Consider the following 19,386-nt stretch of genomic DNA (forward strand, 5'->3'; position numbering starts at 1 on the left):
GCTCCCGGGGCGAGCTCTCTGGGGTCTCTAGCGGGCTCCCGGGGCGAGCTCTCTGGGGTCTCTAGCGGGCTCCCGGGGCGAGCTCTCTGGGGTCTCTAGCGGGCTCCCGGGGCGAGCTCTCTGGGGTCTCTAGCGGGCTCCCGGGGCGAGCTCTCTGGGGTCTCTAGCGGGTTCCCGGGGCGAGCTCTCTGGGGTCTCTAGCGGGTTCCCGGGGCGAGCTCCTGGGGTCTGGGGCTAGCGGGTCGCTGTCAACGGCGCCCAGGGACAGGTCCCGTGTCCGCCGGGGCCGGACCTCCGGCCGCAGGGGGCGCTCTCGGGAGCGGAGCCAGCTCCGGCCGGCGGGGGCGCCGCCTCTTCGCCCCGCTCGCTCCGCCGGCTCCTCGGCGAGCGGCCCAGGAAGTGTCCGGCGAGGGGGCGCTGCGAGGCCTGGCTCCGGCCGCAGGTGGGTGCGCGGCCCCGGCCCGGCCTCCGCGCCCCTCCCCCTCGGGGGTCCCCGCCCTTCGGCCCCCCTTCTCCCCCCCGCCCTGGGGGTCCCCCCACCCCCGGCCCCCCTTCTCCCCCCCGCCCTGGGGGTCCCCCCACCCCCGGCCCCCCTCTCTCCCCCCCGCCCTGGGGGTCGCCCCGGCCCCCCTTCTCCCCCCCCCGCCCTGGGGGGGTCCCCCCACCCCGGCCCCCCTTCTCCCCCCCCGCCCTGGGGGTCCCCCCGGCCCCGGCCCCCCTTCTCCCCCCCCCGCCCTGGGGGGTCCCCCCGGCCCCGGCCCCCCTTCTCCCCCCCCGCCCTGGGGGTCCCCCCGGCCCCGGCCCCCTTCTCCCCCCCCCGCCCTGGGGGTCCCCCCGGCCCCGGCCCCCCTTCTCCCTCCCCGCCCTGGGGGTCCCCTTCTCCCCCCGGCCCCCCTTCTCCCCCCCCGCCCTGGGGGTCCCCCCGGCCCCGGCCCCCCTTCTCCCCCCCGCCCTGGGGGTCCCCCCGGCCCCCCTTCTCCCCCCCCCGCCCTGGGGGTCCCCCCACCCCCGGCCCCCCTTCTCCCCCCCCCACCCCCGGCCCCCCGCCCTGGGGGTCCCCCCGGCCCCCCTTCTCCCCTCCCGCCCTGGGGGGTCCCCTTCTCCCCCCAGCCCCCCTTCTCCCTCCCCGCCCTGGGGGGTCCCCCCGGCCCCCCTTCTCCCTCCCCGCCCTGGGGGTCCCCCCACCCCCAGCCCCCCTTCTCCCCCCCTGCCCTGGGGGGTCCGGCCCCCTTTCTCCCGCCCGCCTGGGGGGTCCCCTTCTCCCCCCGGCCCCCCTTCTCCCCCCCCGCCCTGGGGGGTCCCCCCCGGCCCCCCTTCTCCCCCCCCACCCCCGGCCCCCCTTCTCCCTCCCCGCCCTGGGGGGTCCCCCCCACCCCCGGTCCCCCTTCTCCCTCCCCGCCCTGGGGGGTCCCCTTCTCCCACTGGCCCTGGGGGGTCCCCCGGCCCCCCTTCTCCCTCCCCGCCCAGGGGGGGTCCCCCGGCCCCCGCCCCCAATGGGGGGTGTCTGAGCAAGGTCCCCATCTTCTGCCCCAAGAGCCCCCCTGGCGCCTGCCTGAGAAGCCCCCGGCCCCACCCCCACGACAGTGGCTGCTCCCCCCTTCCCTGGGCAGGGCCGCCCCAGCCTGGGCCCCCCCCCCATCCAAGAAGCCGCTGCTCCAGCACCTGTCCCTGGGGGGGACCTGCCCCTTCTCCACAGTCGCTACGGGCCCAGCCGTGCCCCCGGCCAGGGGGAGCCTGGTTCCCACAGCGTCACCTTCTGCTCTGCGCTTCAGGGGCCCCGCTCCCGGCGTCCAGGCTTGTCAGAGTGGGCGGAGGGGGGGCCGCTCAGGGTGCGTTCACTGAGCTCTGCCTCCTCACACCTTCTGTTTCTCACGTGGCTGCTTTGCAACACCTCTTTCCTCTCTCGACCAGCCTCGGGTGGGACTCAGCCTGCCCCCTTGAGGGAAAAGGCCTTGCTGTGCATCTACACCAAGCAGCAGGCTGAGGTTAGTTCATGCCCCCGACCCATTTTTCTGGTGTAGACGAGCTTTTAAAACTGTGAACGCTGTGTATGAAATCCATGTGTTCCTCCCCGTGCAAATATATAGACTTGTTTGTCAAATATCCACTGAAGAATTTCAGCTGGTCTCAGTAAAGTAAAGTGACTGTAAAGTGATTGAGTCACACTGCAAAAAGAAGAGGAGGACTGTGGCACCTTAGAGACTAACATCCGATGAAGTGGGCTGTAGCTCACGAAAGCTTATGCTCTAATAAATTGGTTAGTCTCTAAGGTGCCACAAGTCCTCCTGTTCTTTTTGCGGATACAGACTAACACGGCTGCTACTCTGAAATGAGTCACACTGGATAGTCCTGTATTGTGTATATTGCATGTTTGCAAGGTTGCCGTGGGACAGCCCCACGGGTCGAGTATTTGGTGAAAAGGGATACTGGTATCATGCGTCATCAGCAGTTACTTGTTTCCTGTTTCATAGTTTGTGTGTGGTTGTCACTGAGACCCTATTGATCTCTTTGATATTAGAAGATGGGTACAGCTGTCATTTTAGTGATTTTATCTTTACTCATCTGTTAACTGATGTCTGGTGGTAATAACCACAATGTCTGTAGATGCCATATACAGATATATCCACTTTAATGGTTCCCAGAGATTCTGTTTTAAACAGGTTTGTCTTTGTTGTAATGTCCTATACTTTTAAAGTTATAAATAAATAGGAAATGTATCTCTTTTTAATGCTTCATGTTTCCCATCTGTAAAATGCTGATAGCGATACATTCTTTTTTCGACCCTTTGTCTTGTCTGAGTTGACTGTAAACTCTTTGCAGTGGGGATTCTTATGACATGTTCATATAGTCCTTAGCACAAGGGGGCCCTCATATTGCCAGGGACCTCTATGGGCTTCTGTAATACTAATGATAATTTTTAACTGCAGTGAAAGGACTATGGCGTCAGAGCAAACCAAGGATGAGGTGCCAGTTCCTGAGAAATCCACTGCTGGCCAGCTGGCCCCGCGAGAATCAGACCCATACAAAGAACTTGACAGTTTGCCTGTGAGGTAGGGTGTAGGGGTGTGTGTGTGTATGTGTCAGGTCGCTCGCTGATGGTTTGTGCACAAAATCAATCAATCAAATGGTTCCTTTTAATGGCCTCTTACTTCTGCAAAAGCAGCACGGACCTTAGTGGCAGAAGTCCAATGTGTTGTTAACTTATTGAACTAGTTTGTTTTAAGACAGCATATGGAGGGCATAGACAGTGGGGGAAAACTGAAGACCATTTCTCTACTAGTCCTCTTCTCCCTGCAGCCCAGTGATGGGTATGGTCTTCTAGTTGTAGATTCTGAGTGAAAGTTTCTAAAATCCCTACCAGCAAAGAGAATGGAACCAATTAAAGAGTGTACGATAAATAGAGCAAATGTGGGAGTGTGGCCTAATGGTAACTTGGGTCTCCTTGGTCTGAGATTTTGGCTCTGCCACAGACTTGCCGTGTGGGCTTGGATAAGTTGCTTCTCCTCTATCTCAGTTTCTCCATCTGTAATATGAGAACATTGAACTACCGCACAGGTTGATTGTGGGATATACTTTTTAAAGCACTTATTTAGAGACTTGGGTGAAAGATGCAATCAGAATGCAAAGTATGGATTAGTATCTGTTTCTTTTGAATAGCATAAGTGACCTTTCTATACAAGAAAATGAGAATGATCCCCTATCATTGGAAGCTGCCGATCATAGCCAACCAATAACAAGTGAGAGTACAGGAGATGCTCATTCAGGAGGAGCAGAAAGTGATCCTGGGATATTGCTGACTGATGCATCACTGCTGGCTGCAGAGAACAAAGGAGAAGAACCTATGCCCAGAGCGGTAGGACACTCTGGTGCTGTTTCCAGAGAGACGCAGGCGTGTTCCTCAAATGAAGAGCTTTATCAGTCTGGTTCAGAGGGTTCAGACAGTGTGGTGGAAGAAGAAAGAACCTTGCTGACTGGGGAAAATCTGCAAACAGTTTCTCTGCACTTCCAGGTTGATGTCCATGCAGAACAGCAATATGCTACCAATAATTGCTCTGAAGGTGAACTGGAAGCTTCACACTTGCAGCAGGCCAGAGGGGATAGGGGTCTGGAGCTGGATAGTAAACCCCTGAAAGTGCCACCAAATGGGGAGAATGGGATTGAAAACAGCAGAGTTGCGCAGGACTCAGATCAGAAAGCTTCATCCCAGAAGCCCTCTCAGAACATTGCAGTGCAGGTCAGGTACCAGTTTCCTTATGTTCATGAAGCTTGAGTTTTCTCTAGCTTGGGTTTTTTGATTGGGGGGTAGGGGGAGGGGGCAGTGTTGCGGAGGTGGAAGACAGAAGCACTGATTCCCAACTGAGAGCCTGCTGTGTGCACCAGGCAAGCTCTTCTGGTTTTCTGGTTGTTTTGTTTGTTTCAGGCAAGTAAATGCTTAATAGCTCCATAGGGCCTTTTAATCCACCAATCCACAGTATGTGATGTGGCAGAGGATCCTGCTGGAACTCTTCCTAGAGACAGGATCCCTTTTAAAATCCAGTAATCTTCTTAGGTTTGGAACAATCCTCGTTGTCCTTTGCCAAAATGTTCATGCGATATATGCCTCTTGTAGCAGGAAGAATTAAAGCTTCTGTGTCTATTCTGAATGGTTTCTGATTTCCCTGGTTTGTAGAGGTCATTTTCTAGGCTCCCTGGAAGGGCTCTTTCCTTGGTAGGGTGTTACAGATGTCAGCTATTTTGTAGGAGGGAAGGATGTGAGAATGGCAGATAGCATAGTAATGAGTGAAATGGACTGCAGGCATTCCCGATACAAAGCAATACATGCCTCTGTACCTCGTAAAATCAGTTACAGTATGTGCGTATTGTCTTTTGTAAACAAAAAAGAGGGTGGGGGAATTATGAGCACCAACTGATGTGAGCACTGAGTCTGGTCCCAGTCGTGCTGCCCGGTTGTCTAATGTTTCTTCAAGGCTGATGAATGAAATGGTGTCAGGGCTGGCTCAGGAGACAACTAAAAGTTCCTCTAAAAGTGGGAACTGTTTGTGCATGAAACTATTGCTTGCACCTCCAAAGAGCTCAACACAAGTAATCATTTCTACCTTTGCAGACTGACTTCAAGACTGCTGACATGGAGGTGAACACAGATCAAGATATTGAAAAGAACTTGGTGAGTACAATACTAAAGAACAGCCAGTCTTGTGATTAGAACAGGGGACTACTTCTCAAATTCCTGGGTTCCGATCACAGATCTTTTACTAACTCTGTCACTGGGCAAGTTACTCAGGCCTGAGGAGGCCTCCATTCTCTGTTATCAGGGTTTCCAACTCAGTGAAGTCAGTGGGAACTCAGGATCCCAACGGGACCACTGAAAATGTGGCCCTAAATCCTCTCTGTTTACTTACAGGTAAAATGACATTGGGTGTGTCTATACTGCAGTGTAGCTCCGGATTCAGGCTCAAGCCTAGCGCCCTTCTGTCTAAGCATAAATCATGCTAACTCAGGGTCCCGGGACCCCATAAGGTGGTGGGTCTAAGCCAGGACCCAGGGTTCAAGCCCTGTTGTTTTTCTTACAGTATGATACCTTGGACCTACCTTTATTTCACTTTGGCCACAAGGCTGTTAAAATACCACTGACTTATTTCTTTCCAAATCTCTCTCACCCTTGCTCTTTTTGAGCTCCTTTGTTCCCAAAGAGTTTGACATGAATTGTCATAGCACTCGTGTTAGGTTGGGAAACGTTAATATAGTATAAAGAACAGGAGGACTTGTGGCACCTTAGAGACTAACAAATTTATTTGAGCATAAGCTTTCGTGAGCTACAGCTCACTTCATCGGATGCATCATCACTTTGTACTGCATGACAGGTCTGTCTGTATCATTCTCTTTGATGCAGTAGGTGAGAGGAAACATTTACCTACACGTTTGTCCATTACAGGGCAAAATGATGTCTGAGAGGGCTTTGTTGAAGGAACGTTACCAGGAAGTGCTAGACAAACAGAGGCAGGTGGAGAATCAACTCCAGGTGCAGCTCAAGCAGCTCCAGCAACGTCGGGAAGAAGAGATGAAGAATCACCAGGTATCAGATGAAGCACTTTTTCTCTCAACATCCAGCCTGCCCAGCACCATTCACAATTGTACTGCTAAACTGGGGTAATCCAGTGCTATGCTGCAGAGCACAAGATGCTGCTTGGAGAGGTCAGGCAGGGATTTCTCTTATGGGGAACATAGCACAACTTGCCAAGTGTGTGGGGATTCTTCTAAGCATCAGATATTGGTCACGGCGAGAGTCAGGGCTAAGGACTTGTTTAGATGTCGACTTTTCCAAATCTTTAATCATGTAACTACATCTGAATAAACAGCATGTCGTGGTCAGGTCCCTTCCCATTCATGATTTCCTAACATCCCCATGACAACAACAGCAATAGCACTAGGGAAGTGTTTCATGTATGAATCACAGGAGCTGGGAACAAGGAGAGTTAGCACTGTGTGACCAGTGTGGCCTGCAGCTTGAGAGCCATTGGATTAGACCATTGGTTCTCAGCCTCTTCTTCCATACTGTGACCCCTTGTCAGAACAGAAAAAAGCTTGAGCACATCCTCTCAACTAGATTTAAAGAAAGGGAGGAAGGTTATTAACCCCTGACACCTGTTTGTGAACCCCCCACTCCTCCCTGCATGAAAACCTGTGACGTAGACCACTCATCTGTCATGTACAGCAGATTCTAGTTTCCTGTTCATAAGTCTCAGCCCATTGCCTCGCTTAACTAATGTTCTAACATTAATCTTTTAAAACCCTTTTGTGGCACATTTAATTGTGTGCATAATTACTTGTACCAAGTTCAGAATTTAAAAAAAACAATCTTGTGGTGAGCTTATGTTCTTTATTTGCTTGGTGGTGGCTATACTCTAGGAGATCTTGAAGGCCATTCAGGATGTGACGATCAAACGAGAAGAGACCAAGAAGAAGATGGAGAAAGAGAAGAAAGAATTCTTGCAAAAGGAGCAGGATCTGAAAGCCGAAATTGAGAAGCTCTGTGAGAAAGGCAGAAGGTATTCCTCTGGGAGACCAAGTGTTTATTGAAATAAAACTGTGTGTGACTGAACACTAGGGCCCCCTCTGGTTAGTTTGATGCACTAGATAGAGACCGCACCACCATGCGACCTTTCTGGACTGTCAAAAGCATCTCTAGCAGTATGTATTTTAATATATTAGGGGAGGTCTGTTCAGGTTTTAAGCAACTCTGTCTGTAGTAGATCTAAGTATACAGAGGCTCCCCAAAATGAATGTATTTTCCAAGAGACAATGTCAAGGTTGTTGGCTGTAAATGCTGACTGATCTTGACAAAGGAGACATACAGCTGAAGCCCTGAGTAGTTGGGGTCACTCAGTCCTTTGGTGCTTTGCCATCTTGGTGTTGTGGCCCAATTTCAGTTTGATTGATGACTCCCTGTCTACCCAGAGTTACCCCTGTGGATGGTTTGCTCAGATGCTGCATGGATGGGTGCCCTATAGACAGCTAACAGTTTTGGGTGGCTGAGTTGTTCCTTGCTGCTCACCCCGAGCTGCTGTGGAGGGTTGAGTTGGGATGCACTGTAAAACAGCTGCTGTTCTTCTCTAGGGCCAGATGCTGCTTGCCTTTCTCATGCAAATTGCCTCACTGGTTCCAATGGGACTGTTACATGGATAAAGTGAGCAGAATTTGGCTCATACTTTGTAAAGTACTTTGGGTTCCTTTTGGGAGAAGGGAGGGGATGATCTTAAACTCTCTCCCAAAGTGTATCATCAACTGTCCCATGCTGTAGGTCTTATTTTGAAGAGCACAGCCATTGCATTTTTCTAAACAGTCCTTCTAAAACTACCTTCTTAATAATAATAATCCAAGTACCAAATCCACTTCCTGTGTGTCCCTCTGCAAATAAACCGGTCCTTGGACAATGGCTTTCTTTGCACAATTTCATGATATAGCGAAGATTATCCTCCCCTGAAAGCATCACTGGAATCCTTACAAAAATACTGATGTGGTTGATTTCTCAATGTAGATCACTGTATGGAGCTCCTGACTTTGATGTGCTTTTAGTTCTGAGCCCTGTAGCAGTGATAAGTGAAAGGCTCCACATTTGCAGTAAGTGACTTGGTCTGTCCTTTCTCCCTTTTGCAGGTTACTGAAAGAACAGGAGGAGAAGGAAAATAAAATTGTTTCTCTAATCGCAGAGCAGTCTGATGAAAAGTAGGACTCTGTTTTTATAAAATCAGTTCTGTGGAGTGCTCTCCTTCCATTCCCTTCCCCTTAATTCATTGGAAACATTAAATCACATGCACTAGCTCCAAAGTGAGACTTGCTTCACCTTTTTCCCTGTGGGTGAATGTGATGCTCCAAGTGAGAGGCTGATAATGCGGGCTAGAGGCATGTGGGATAGTGTGCATGCTTTTTGTTTCCTCCCCAGCTCTGCCAATGCCCATCAGTCCCTACCTGTGTTATGCACAGGCTTCTCATGAGCAGAGACTGCCAAGTGCTTCACTGGTGTGGATGAGAATTAGGCCATACAGAATGACTTTGTCACCTCTACCTGTAACTGAACTTGTGCTTGCAGAGGTCAAACTAGGTATGCCATATACTTTTGCCCTAATGCTGTTTTTAACTTTGGAGTATTTATGTTCTGAGTAGAGACAAGTTCAAGCTTCAAAGTTCTGATCCAGAGCCAAACTTGGGTGCTCAGATAATAGTAATGGGCAGTAATATAAGACCCTAAAGATAGAACTTCTTCAGAGTTTGGGCTGTTTGGATCAGGGGTTTTGATTCATCTGGAAGGGACCTCAAGAGGCCATCTAGTCCAGCTTCCTGCACTGAGGCAGGACCAGTAAACCTAGACCTCCCCTGACAGGTGTTTGTCCAGCCTGTTCTTAAAAACCTCCAATCACGGGAATTCCACAACCTCCATTGAAAGCTCCTTCTAGAGCTTAACTATCCTTATAGTTAGAAAGTTTTTCCTAATCTAACCTAAATCTCCCTTTCTGCAGATTAAGCCCATTACTTCTTGTCTTCCCTTCAGTGGACATGGAGAGCCACTGATCCCTGCCCTTAATGTATTGGAAGACTGTTCCCAGGTCCCCCTCAGTCGTCTTTTCTCATGACGAAACACGCCCCCTTTTTTTAACCTTTCCTCATCGGTCAAGTTTTCTAAGACTTCTATCGTTGTTGCTCTCCTCTGGACTTTCTCCAGCTTACCCACTTCTTTCTTGAAGTGCGGCACCCAGAACTAGATACAGTTCTGCAGGTGAGGCCTCACCAGTGCTGAGTAAAGCGGGACAATTACCTCCTATGTCTTTCATACGACAGTCCTGTTAATACACCCCAGAATGATATTTGCCTTTTTCACAACTGCAGCTCGTTGCTGACTTATATTCAATTTGTGATCCACTGGAACCCCCACATCATTTTCAGGTCTCTTTCTAGTTCAGACATGTGGTCTTTCTTTCTGCCAAACTTGGACACAATCTTGGCAAGGAGTAACCTTCAGCACTGTTAGGCAGCCGTCTCTCTCTTCCCCCCCCCTTCCCCCCCCACGCACACAGAGACAAAGAGAAGGAGAATGGACCGTTCATTACTACCATCTTTGAACCCCGTCTTAGAAGGTGTAACTTTGAGGAACGAAAGTTTGCAAGGATCTCCATGGCTGATTCCATTTCAGAGTAAGATGTTCAATGTCCTGCTCTGAAATGACTGGTCACTTGTATACACTGAGCCAGCTTGGTCTTGAGATCTACGGCCTCTACATGTCTGATGAAGGTCATTGCTGCCATAGTCTGCAAACTGGGTGCAATCCTGGGTGCAATCCAAGGAATGTACTGGCAGCTTACCCAACATTTTGGCGGTTCTGTGGTCCCAGGTTGCCAGTCAGCATGTCACACTAGTGCCTAAACAGACGTGTTCTGCTTTTGCTTCTAGGGAGGTATGGGAGATGGAACTAGATAAGCTGAAGAACCAGCACAATGAGATCAATAGGAACATCCTGGAGGAAACAGAAAGGGCTTGGAAAGCAGAGGTTGGTATAAGCCACATGGTTGCAAGTCATGGATTGATGCAGAACAGTGCACAGTCCAGTAGTTGTCAACTGATTTACCATTGTGGGCCACATATGCAGCTCTGTGTGTGTTATGTGGGCCACATCCACACAATAGATGAACTACCTGTATGGCCCTGAGAAGTCACATGGGCCGCAGCTGTGTGCTGACTTGGCCACAAGCGGGCCGTGGATTGAGAACCACTGGCCTAGAGTTAATAATCATGGCAGGCTGGGAATGGTACAGTGGGTGTCTTCCCTGCAAAAGGGGTGAAAGGAACAGTGGAGTGTCAGGCTCTTTGGATGGGTCTTGCTCTTCACAGGGGGCAAGAGAAATTACTGCACTGTGATCTGCTGATGAATGTTTGTCAGGATTGGGGCCCCGTCGTGCTAAGCACTGTGCAAAGTGACAAGCTCAGCCTGGGAGGATGAGCAACATGGCCTGCGGAGATAATCAAGTACATGAGTTCGATGTGTGTGATCTCTCTCTCCATTAGATATTGTCCTTGGAGAGCCGGAAGGAGCTGCTGGTTCTGAAACTAGAAGAAGCCGAAAAAGAGGCGGAGCTACACCTCACCTACCTCAGGTGAGTTCTGTATAGGCCAATAGGGAGCAAAGTAACCCCGTTTGCACCTATTCATCCCCTCCTAAAACCCCAACTAGTCTGTGTTTGAGTGTGAGAGACTTTGTTACAACCAAGTTAAGGTTTCCTGCCCTGAGGTCCTCTGGATGGTGGAGTTCCAGTTTTCCATGTTTTTTCCTTAATCTTTAGCTATTCCATATTCTTGTCTGCTGAGCCTCTGTCATGCACCAAATCTATTGAGGTTTGTGTGCTGTAGTTTTCTTCACCTGAATCCAGGAGATGCACATCTTGTGCCCTAACTCCCACACCTGAAGTTCTGCTCTCTTTTATACAGGGGGAATCTGTGTGGATTGGACCCTCCTTTCCTGGCTTTGAGAAGAAAGTGGGTTAGAGTTGCAATGGAGGGACAGGGGAAGAGGGGCAGGGTTGGGAGAAAAATGATGGGGAGTAACGTGTAAACAGGTGTGTCTGTTCTGTTTGTAGCTGTTCCCACTTTGCTACCAAACAACATGGGCTCAAACCCTCTTTTCGCTTTTAATTCTTCTTGTCTCTGAGTAGGTCAGCGCCACCCACACTGGAGACCATACAACCCGAGCAGGAGTGGGAAATGAGGCTGAACAGGATACGAATGACCAAAGAAAGTGTCCGGGTAGGGTCTCTGCTGGGCATCAAGCAACCCCTAAAAATACTTAGGAGGGAGGAATGGGAACGTGAATCAAATTTAAGTACTAGATTGGGTTTATTTCTCTCTCTCCTCTTCCCTTCCCCCTCCCTCTTCCCCCCTTCATTGATTCTGCAAGTCTTGTCAGGTGTTCTCAAGCAAGCCCTTAAATAATCATTAGATTAAACTATTCGGGACTCATACTGTCCCTGTTCTGTATCTCCTACAGCTCCAACCACATTGCCAACACTTACTGCTTAAACAGGTAATAGGAATAACTGCGTAACTCTGTCAATGAGCATGAAAATGGACATTCCCAAATGGCCAGGTGTTAATGACCTTGACAATGCTGTGCCTCAGATATGGTCTCAAACCATAGAATCGTAGGGTTAGAAAGGACCACAAGAGTCATCAAGTCCAATATGCAGGATTTGTTGTGTCTAAACCATTGAAGGCAGATGGCGATCCAGCCTCCTTTTGAAAACCTCCAGTCAAGGAGCCTCCAAAACTGCCATAGGCAGTTTGTTCCATTGTCCTACAGTTCTTACAATTGGGAAGTTTTTCCTGAGATTCAGTCTAAATCTGTCCTTCTGTAGTTTGAACCCACTGAATTAGGGGACAGCTAAACACAGAGAGGAAAACTTTCAGGTAAATTCAGAATGCTGCTCTGACAAAGAGAAACTGTGACATAGGGTGTATAGTTAGTTTTTGGGTTCTTGTTGCCTTCATGGCAGGCTGTATACCTAGAACCCATCTCTGTATTTGTCTATGGCGTTCAGTTGCTCTATTGTTAATACACGCTTTCATGTAAATATTCTAACAAAATACATGGAGGCTGTTATAATACACATGTATGATCTTATTTGTAATGAAATCTCTTCCTAACATAGGGCTTTTGAAGATATGTTTGGTCAGCCAGGGTCTTTTTTTATGTGGGGCTGAAGGTCATTGCCTTGTGCTGTTCTGAAGAAACTTAGCTTCCCTTTGTAATAAAGTCTCAAATTTGGTCTGTGATGTTATTGTGGCAATAACTTTGCCATTTGTTAAAATATATCTGTTCCTCACACGAATAGCTGCACTACTTTCTATAGCAAGGCAGTTATAAAATGATCTGTCTTGTCTAGCCACTCTATGGTGGGCATGCAATCAGTAAGTGAAATAAGTGAGCATTGTAAAAGATAAACTTGATTAGATAGGAAACACTAATTATGGGCGTGTCCAGATGGGTCAGGGCCTAGGAATTAAAACACAAAATGCAAGCAAGACAACTCAGGCAGGCCTGAGAGTCTGACTGATGTCTAACCATAAAATGCCCTCGAATACCGCATCATCACCTCCCCAAGAGGTTTGTAGGCTTGTTTCTCTTTTCTTCCTGAACAACATTCTGTAGTAAAGCTATTTAGTCCTGGACTTGACTCATCTTGAGTTGTGTGTATAGGATTCACTTGAGTGGGTGTCTGAGATTGCATTTGAAAGTTTGTACATCATCACTCTTTCTTTTGGTTTGTGAGCTGTACTCTGGGGACATGGTCCTCCACAGAAATGCAGTGACCCCAGATTACCCCTCAGAACTGACCGTGGATAGCTACGCCTCAGCTTGCCCTGTGCCAGTATCTGGAAATCCAGTATGTCAACATGGCAGCAGAGGCTGGGGTGAGGCTTTTGCATAAGCAACAATTCCTTTGCCTCCCCCATACAGTCCAGTCCAGCAAAACTGTAGCTGTGTTAGGGTGTGGAATCAGCCTGCGGGTGCTTGCTGTTAGGACCCTTCACCCAGGCAGCCATGGCATGCTGGAGCGAGGGAGACTCTTGGGCTGATAGTGTTTGGTAACACACACCCCTTATGTTTTTTGTTTTGTTTTTGTTTTTTCATTCTTTCTCTTAGGACCAGTTCAATGCTCACATTCAGCTGGTGAGGAATGGAGCAAAGCTGAGCAGCCTGCCACAGATCCCAACCCCCACCCTGCCACCACCCCCATCAGAAGTGAGTGTCACACCCCAAATCCTGGCCCAGATGCTCCGGGTGAAGGGTTCCTGGTCACTCATGCACGGGGCTTTTCTAAGGCTAGCAGAGAGCCTCGCTGCTGACCCCAGTAGACAGTTGCCTGTATTGGGCAGACTGGAGGTGCAGGCTGGTCACAAACCCTGGCTTTGGTAGTGGTCTGGCACGTGCACATGTTCATGGTATTAGCCAGTTGGCTGCTCAGAAGTTACAGTGTGCCCCTTGTTCCTCTGGTGATAGCATGGCAGCTGCACTCATCGGCCGGCTGGGAGATGAAACTGGGGATCTGTGAGGTGTGGGTTCATTGCCACTCACTCCCCCTGGTTTTCATGTCTGTGGTCTGGGTGGAAGGAGTTCCTGGCTGGTTTCCCACGAGCCTATTCTAACCGGTATTCTCTTCTCTCTCTCTCAGACAGAGTTCATGATGCCGGCATTTCAGCCCAATCCATCTCTTACTCCTAGGCTCCCGTTCCCCATTGGGCCGGTCCCGGTTCCCATGGTCATGCCCAGTGCTGATCCTCGGGCGCTCTCCTTCCCGCTCCTTAACCCTGTCGTCTCCAGGCCTAATCAGCCCTCACCCCCTCTGCCTGCTTCCCAAGGGAGGAACAGCCCTGTATTGGCATCTCTTGTCAGCACCCACAGCCCTCACATGACATCTGCTGCCTCTATCCCGCCTCCGCCAGGGCTCGGAGGAGTCAAGGGTGCTCATGAGTTTCACAGGCCACAGCCGGTCGATAAGCTGGAAAAGATCCTGGAGAAGCTCTTGGCTCGATTTCCCCAGTGTAACAAGTGAGTGTCCCTGTCTGGGGTGGGGCCCTGCATGTGGGGTAGCAACAGAGATGTTAAAAGAGGCTGGACTTGAGTCTCCGAAAATGTGTAGTCAACAGTGCCATAGGAAAGGCTCCAAGGTGTTTGTCTGGAGCGTGGGAGCAAGCTCTGAGAATGCGGTGCGACAGCGGTTCCAGGGTAGGGCCGAGCAGTGCACAGAGCATTCTCTGCAAATGACCTTGGGTCCTCTAGCAGCATCCGTAACTGCTCAGCAGACGTAGCAGTACCTCACTGTCAATGCTTCAGCTTTCTGTCTGCATAATGGAGATCCCTCTATTCCTCTGCCTCGGCCAGGGCTTGGGACTGACTCTGCTACCAGTTGGGAAGTGCACTGAAGCCAGTGCATGATGTGTGTTACAGACTTTGCGGTGTTCGCGAAGACCCTTCTGGAAGGGGCTCAGATGCTGTGGTGGGAGGTGCAGTCTGGGACCCAGAATAAAAGCACACAGTAGTGTTGCATTGGTGTGTTCGAACAGCAAGGATGACTGCTGCTGTTTGCCCCCACTGCAGGGCTCTCTGGGTGGACATGGATTTTCTGGGTTCACTAGCGCCACTAGACTTGCCTCACCCTAAGGTATCCCAGTATTTCCAGTGCAATGAGAGCATGATCCCGGGGTAGGGTGCTAGCTGTGACACAGTTTCCCTGTGTGACCTTGGACAAATCATTTGATCTCTGTGCCTCAGTTCCCCCACCTGTAACATGGGGCGATAGTACTGCCCTGCCTCCCAGGCGTTCCCTGAGGATCAGTGCATGGAAACCACAGTACTGGTGCCCTGTCGTCCACGTGCTGCAGCTGTCCTCTGGAGGAGAGCATGGCAAGTAATGGTACCTCTGACTGACCTCAGCGTGTGGTTAGGGAAAGGCCATGGCAGACTCCAACCTGTGGCAGCATCTCAGGTCCCTTGCTAGAAGGGGTGCTGGTTGCCACGGAGAAACAGACCTTCCAGCTGACTGGCACCTGGGACCAGAACTTGTGCTCCTGACCCGCTCGCTGTCTCCTCAGGGCCCAGCTGACGAACATACTGCAGCAGATAAAGACAGCGAGGAGAACCATGGCAGGGCTGACCATGGAAGAGCTGAATCAGCTGGTAGCAGCAAAGCTGGCCGAGCATCAGGGTGCAGCAGTGGGTGCCCAGGTGGGTCAGCTGCATGAGTAGTGTCAGGGTCCAAGTGGTGGAGGGAGGGGTTGTATTGAAGGAGGCAGCATTCGGCTCCTGGACAAGGCAGCCCCGTGGCAGTTGGTTGGAGCTCGTCAAAGGAGGGCTGGGCAGGAGCGAACTACAGCATGGGTCTGATCTGTGCTACTGTACAGGGCCATTCCATAGGAAACAAATGGCATCCACAGAGGCAAAGCCGGAGCTCCCAGCTTTCCATCCTGTGCAAGGAGGCGATAGTCAGAGTCCAACAGGTCCCCTCCCTGCTGGTCTCCATCACCCCCCTGTAAATACCCTGGGGTGACTTCAACGCTCCCTCTAAAACATGCCTAATACCTTTTATCATCTTTGCTAACAGCCACTTGGCCGAATCAGGGCCCCCATGTTTCCTGCTCCTCTGCCCCAGATCAGCGCCCCTATGTTCCTGCCACCGGCTCAGGTGTCTTACCCAGGGACACCATCACATGTAAGATGTTCTTAGTTACCTGGGCGTTCCTGCATGTTCCCCAGCATGGCCTGCAGGGTGCTGGGTGCACCCCTGTAATGTGCCCCACAGGCTGGGCGGCACCCTCAGTGCAGGCTCTGGGCTCTAACCTTAGACTGGAGACGGGGGGAAGGGCTAGGGGCCCAGGCACCTCACCATCTGCTGGCCATGAGCACTCAGCACAAGGGGAAGGAGTGAAACAGCCACCACAGCAGGGCACAGGTGAGGGCCTGAGGCGGCATACCAGTGCCTGGGATAGGCAAGCATGCAACACTGGCATGGGGCGGGAGAGAGCCCAATCGCAGTATGAACAAGCGGAGCCCTGAGGGAGACGGTCTGATCAGTGCCACATAGCCGGTACGCTTCCCTGTCCCCAGGGTTTCCCCACTTAAATGTTCAGCCCTGGCAAGGCCCCCCTCCGTACCTCCTTAGTGGGGATGGGGACATGAGGCACCATGTGGACCCTGGGGGATGCAGGACACTTAGAGCTGCGCCTGGTGACCGGGCTTCTGTGACTCTCATTTCTGTGTGCACGCTTGCTGCTGTGACCCAGGCCCCTGCTACCTGTAAGCTGTGTCTAATGTGCCAGAAACTCGTGCAGCCCAGTGAGCTCCACCCGATGGCCTGTTCTCACGTGCTCCACAAGGAGGTAAGTGTAGTGCACAGCCCTGGCTTGGGACACCATCCTCCTACCACTCAGCAGGGACCAGCTGCTTGGCCAGGAAATGCTCTTCTTACGTGGCTTGTGCGGTTCAGGGTCCTGAGCCTCCCCCTGGGCTGGGGAGCCAACAGAGCTGGTGGGAAATGCAGAGCAAGGGACAGGAGTCCCCTGGGAAATGAGGCTCCCAAAGGAAAGAATAGTCCTCCCTGGGGCAGGTGAAATCAGTGAGCCAGCCTTTCCATGTCTTCGCTTCGGGCTGGGAGGTTTGCCCTCTTTAGGTGGCCATTTCATTGCGGTTTTTAAGAATGCACAGTCATCTGATTCGTGCTCTAAATGCTTCTCTCTCGCCCTCTCCATGTTTGGAGGGTTAGACCCAAACTGTGTCCCGCTCTGGAGTAGGTCACAGCCGAAGGTTCTAGAATAGAGAGTGAATTGCTGAGCTGGCCCCCACTGAGTGTGCATCGCTTTGGGAGCTGTGAATTGTTAACTGGGGGAGGAGAGGCTGATCTTAGTGCCAGTACAGGAGACATCTCAACCATGGTTCACTAGAGTGAAATGCGGGGGGGACAAAGCCCAGTTGTCTGCCCTTTGCGGCTAAGGAGGAAACAGGAAGCACATAGAGCATGAATGGTTGCTTTTTGTGTTAGGAGAACTTAGTGATCCTGCCATGTTAAAAAGCTCCCCGCTGTGGACTCGATCCCCCAGATGCAGAAATCTTAATGATGCAATCTGGAGCAGACCATCCCTTGGAGATAGCGCCCCAAACCAGCAAGATACTGATAGAATCTCTGTATAACACACCACCTTCGAGTTGGGCTGGTGGCTCCTTATTGACTCTCTCTTTTTCAGTGCATCAAATTCTGGGCCCAAACCAACACAAATGACACTTGCCCCTTTTGTCCAAGTCCCAAATGACAGCCACTCAAACAAAGCATCTGTACTGGAGACGTCGCTGTGAATAGGCAGGATCGGTTCTGAGATTTCTACAGTTATATATTTATACAACCATGTATACACATGTACATTTTTATTATGTAGGTAATGTGTGTATAGAAAGTCTGTATACATACAAATTCATAAATAAAAGTATGTATATTATGCATAGATTTGATATCGTTCCTCCTTTTCAGATCATGCTTTATAGCCTAGCTGTCTTCGTTGCTTTCGTGTCTGTCTGTCACAAGATGCTGTGGGCCGAGCTGTTCTGCAGTTGTTGGAGCCTGGAAGGAGCTGTGGGAAACGCGGCTGTTCGGTACTGCATTGGGCTGTCTAGGCTCACACCTTGTAGTGGAAGAGCTCTGCGTGCCGAGGCTCTTGAGTATTCAGTGCTGGGCTTCTTGGGGGAAGGCAAAGCTTAGTCTAGTCATTGGAGTGCAGGGCTAGTGCGTGGGAGACCTGGGTTCTCTACACTGTTCTGCCGGTGATCTTGGACACGTGACTTCTCTGCCTTTTTCTCCACAGGTATCACACTGCCCTATGCACAGGGAGAGACTCTCTTCCTCCTGTGCTTAGTTCCTTGGATGAAAGCACTGTCCTGATAGGGGCTGGTACTGGGCCTCCTGAGCTCCAGCCGTGATCCCATTTCTCACCCGTCTAGGCCACAGCACTTCCTGCTCCCGTGGGAGAAGGCATGGGCTGCTCACAAAATGGGTTTCCTATGGTCGTGTCACTTCATAGTACCTTCTGCCTTAGGTTAAAACAAGCAAACTACCTGTAGCCCAAGGGACCCCACTGCTGAACAGAGGGTGAATGTTGCATACTGTGTCGAAGAGTGAACGCAGTCCGGGTGGGAGGATGGACACACATCAGCATCCTACACAAATAATTGCAGCCCAGCACGTGGAACTGGCTTCACTTAGCATGCTGTAGATGGTGCTTAAGCTACCATTAAATTGGCAGTTCTCAAACCTCCCGTGAAATGCCCTTGTGTCCACAAGTCTTTCTTCACCTTAGGGTAGGCCTGAGGCATGTCTAGCTGTTCAGCAATCCTCCATCCACGCAGCAGGTGCAGCACGGACAGCAGCAATGCAAGCTTCCCTCCTCGATCCTGCCAGTGTCTCAACCCTGCCGTCACGGTTCGCTCAGTCTTTGGCCTCCACTGAGCCCCACCGCTAGTCTGTTTGTCCTGTAGACACCTTTCCCTGAGCTGAAACAGGTTGCTCCTCTCAGGAGCCCCGCCTGACTCACAGCTACTGCTGGCCTGGGCCAGATTTAAGATGAGGAGCCAGGCTTCCTATCTCACTAGAGGAGTGGGCTGAACAGTGCAAAGCACGTCCTGCCAATATTCAAACCTTGGAACAAACTCACCCTGGCTGAGTCACTCTAGTCTTTGCTTTCTGTAGTTACGCTACTCACGGGGATTGCTGGCAACAGCAACTTCAAATATTAGTCCCAAAGTCTGAGAGTTAATGATCATCCAGGTGTGCATGGAAATGAACTACATTATTCTGCCTGCTGCTGCTGCACTGTTAAATACCTGGACTGAGCAGCAGCCCAGGAGTCACTGGAGAAATTAAGCAAATAATTTCAACCTGTGAATTCATATGAGAAAAACATGAGCTGCTAGTGGAATTCGTGTTGCAGTGTAATACGTCAGTGGTTTTCCCTCACCCTACCCCATGCCTGACCTGTGAGCCATCCCCACCTGTTGAGAACATACAATGAGGGGAATACTGAACTGCTAACTCAAACTCCACACCCTTACCCAGTGGGACGTCTGTGCTCACTAACAACTTCAGCGCATCTCATTGAGTTCTCCACTCACGTCAGGCACTTCCCTTACCCGCCCTAATCCTAAAGAGCCCTCAGCAGCTCAAAGTCCGCCCCAACCCTCCCCCATCTCCTTCCTTGCACGCTCTGAGTTGCCCCCCAGGCAATGAACAGGCTTTGAACACAAGGCTTTTCTGTTTAATGTAATAATTTACTGTGTAACATTCATTATTCGTACATCGACAT

The 19,386-nt window shown here is 51.1% G+C and overlaps 1 protein-coding gene across 5 annotated transcripts; it reads left to right on the top strand.

Moving 5' to 3' along the window:
• The first annotated feature begins 240 nt into the window (after positions 1 to 240).
• On the top strand, positions 241 to 18,356 carry RNF214 (ring finger protein 214). Of its 5 annotated transcripts, XM_073321069.2 has the most exons (18): positions 264 to 442; positions 1,912 to 1,985; positions 2,928 to 3,050; positions 3,658 to 4,234; positions 5,105 to 5,164; positions 5,933 to 6,073; positions 6,907 to 7,046; positions 8,155 to 8,223; positions 9,943 to 10,039; positions 10,555 to 10,643; positions 11,199 to 11,289; positions 13,187 to 13,285; positions 13,716 to 14,092; positions 15,136 to 15,268; positions 15,645 to 15,752; positions 16,324 to 16,419; positions 17,562 to 17,683; positions 17,893 to 18,352. In XM_073321069.2, exons 3-18 carry the CDS (start codon positions 2,938 to 2,940, stop codon positions 18,005 to 18,007), a joined length of 2,427 nt encoding a protein of 808 aa, XP_073177170.1. In that variant the 5' UTR covers positions 264 to 442; positions 1,912 to 1,985; positions 2,928 to 2,937; the 3' UTR covers positions 18,008 to 18,352. The 5 variants fall into 5 exon arrangements, with proteins under 5 accessions (XP_073177174.1, XP_073177170.1, XP_073177171.1 ...); XM_073321073.2 differs by lacking the exon at positions 1,912 to 1,985 and having other exon boundaries at positions 241 to 442; positions 17,893 to 18,356; XM_073321070.2 differs by having other exon boundaries at positions 17,562 to 17,981.
• Positions 18,357 to 19,386: the final 1,030 nt, after the last annotated feature.

Source organism: Lepidochelys kempii, chromosome 22 (genome assembly GCF_965140285.1).
Source record: "Lepidochelys kempii isolate rLepKem1 chromosome 22, rLepKem1.hap1, whole genome shotgun sequence".
Classification (NCBI taxonomy): domain Eukaryota; kingdom Metazoa; phylum Chordata; order Testudines; family Cheloniidae; genus Lepidochelys; species Lepidochelys kempii.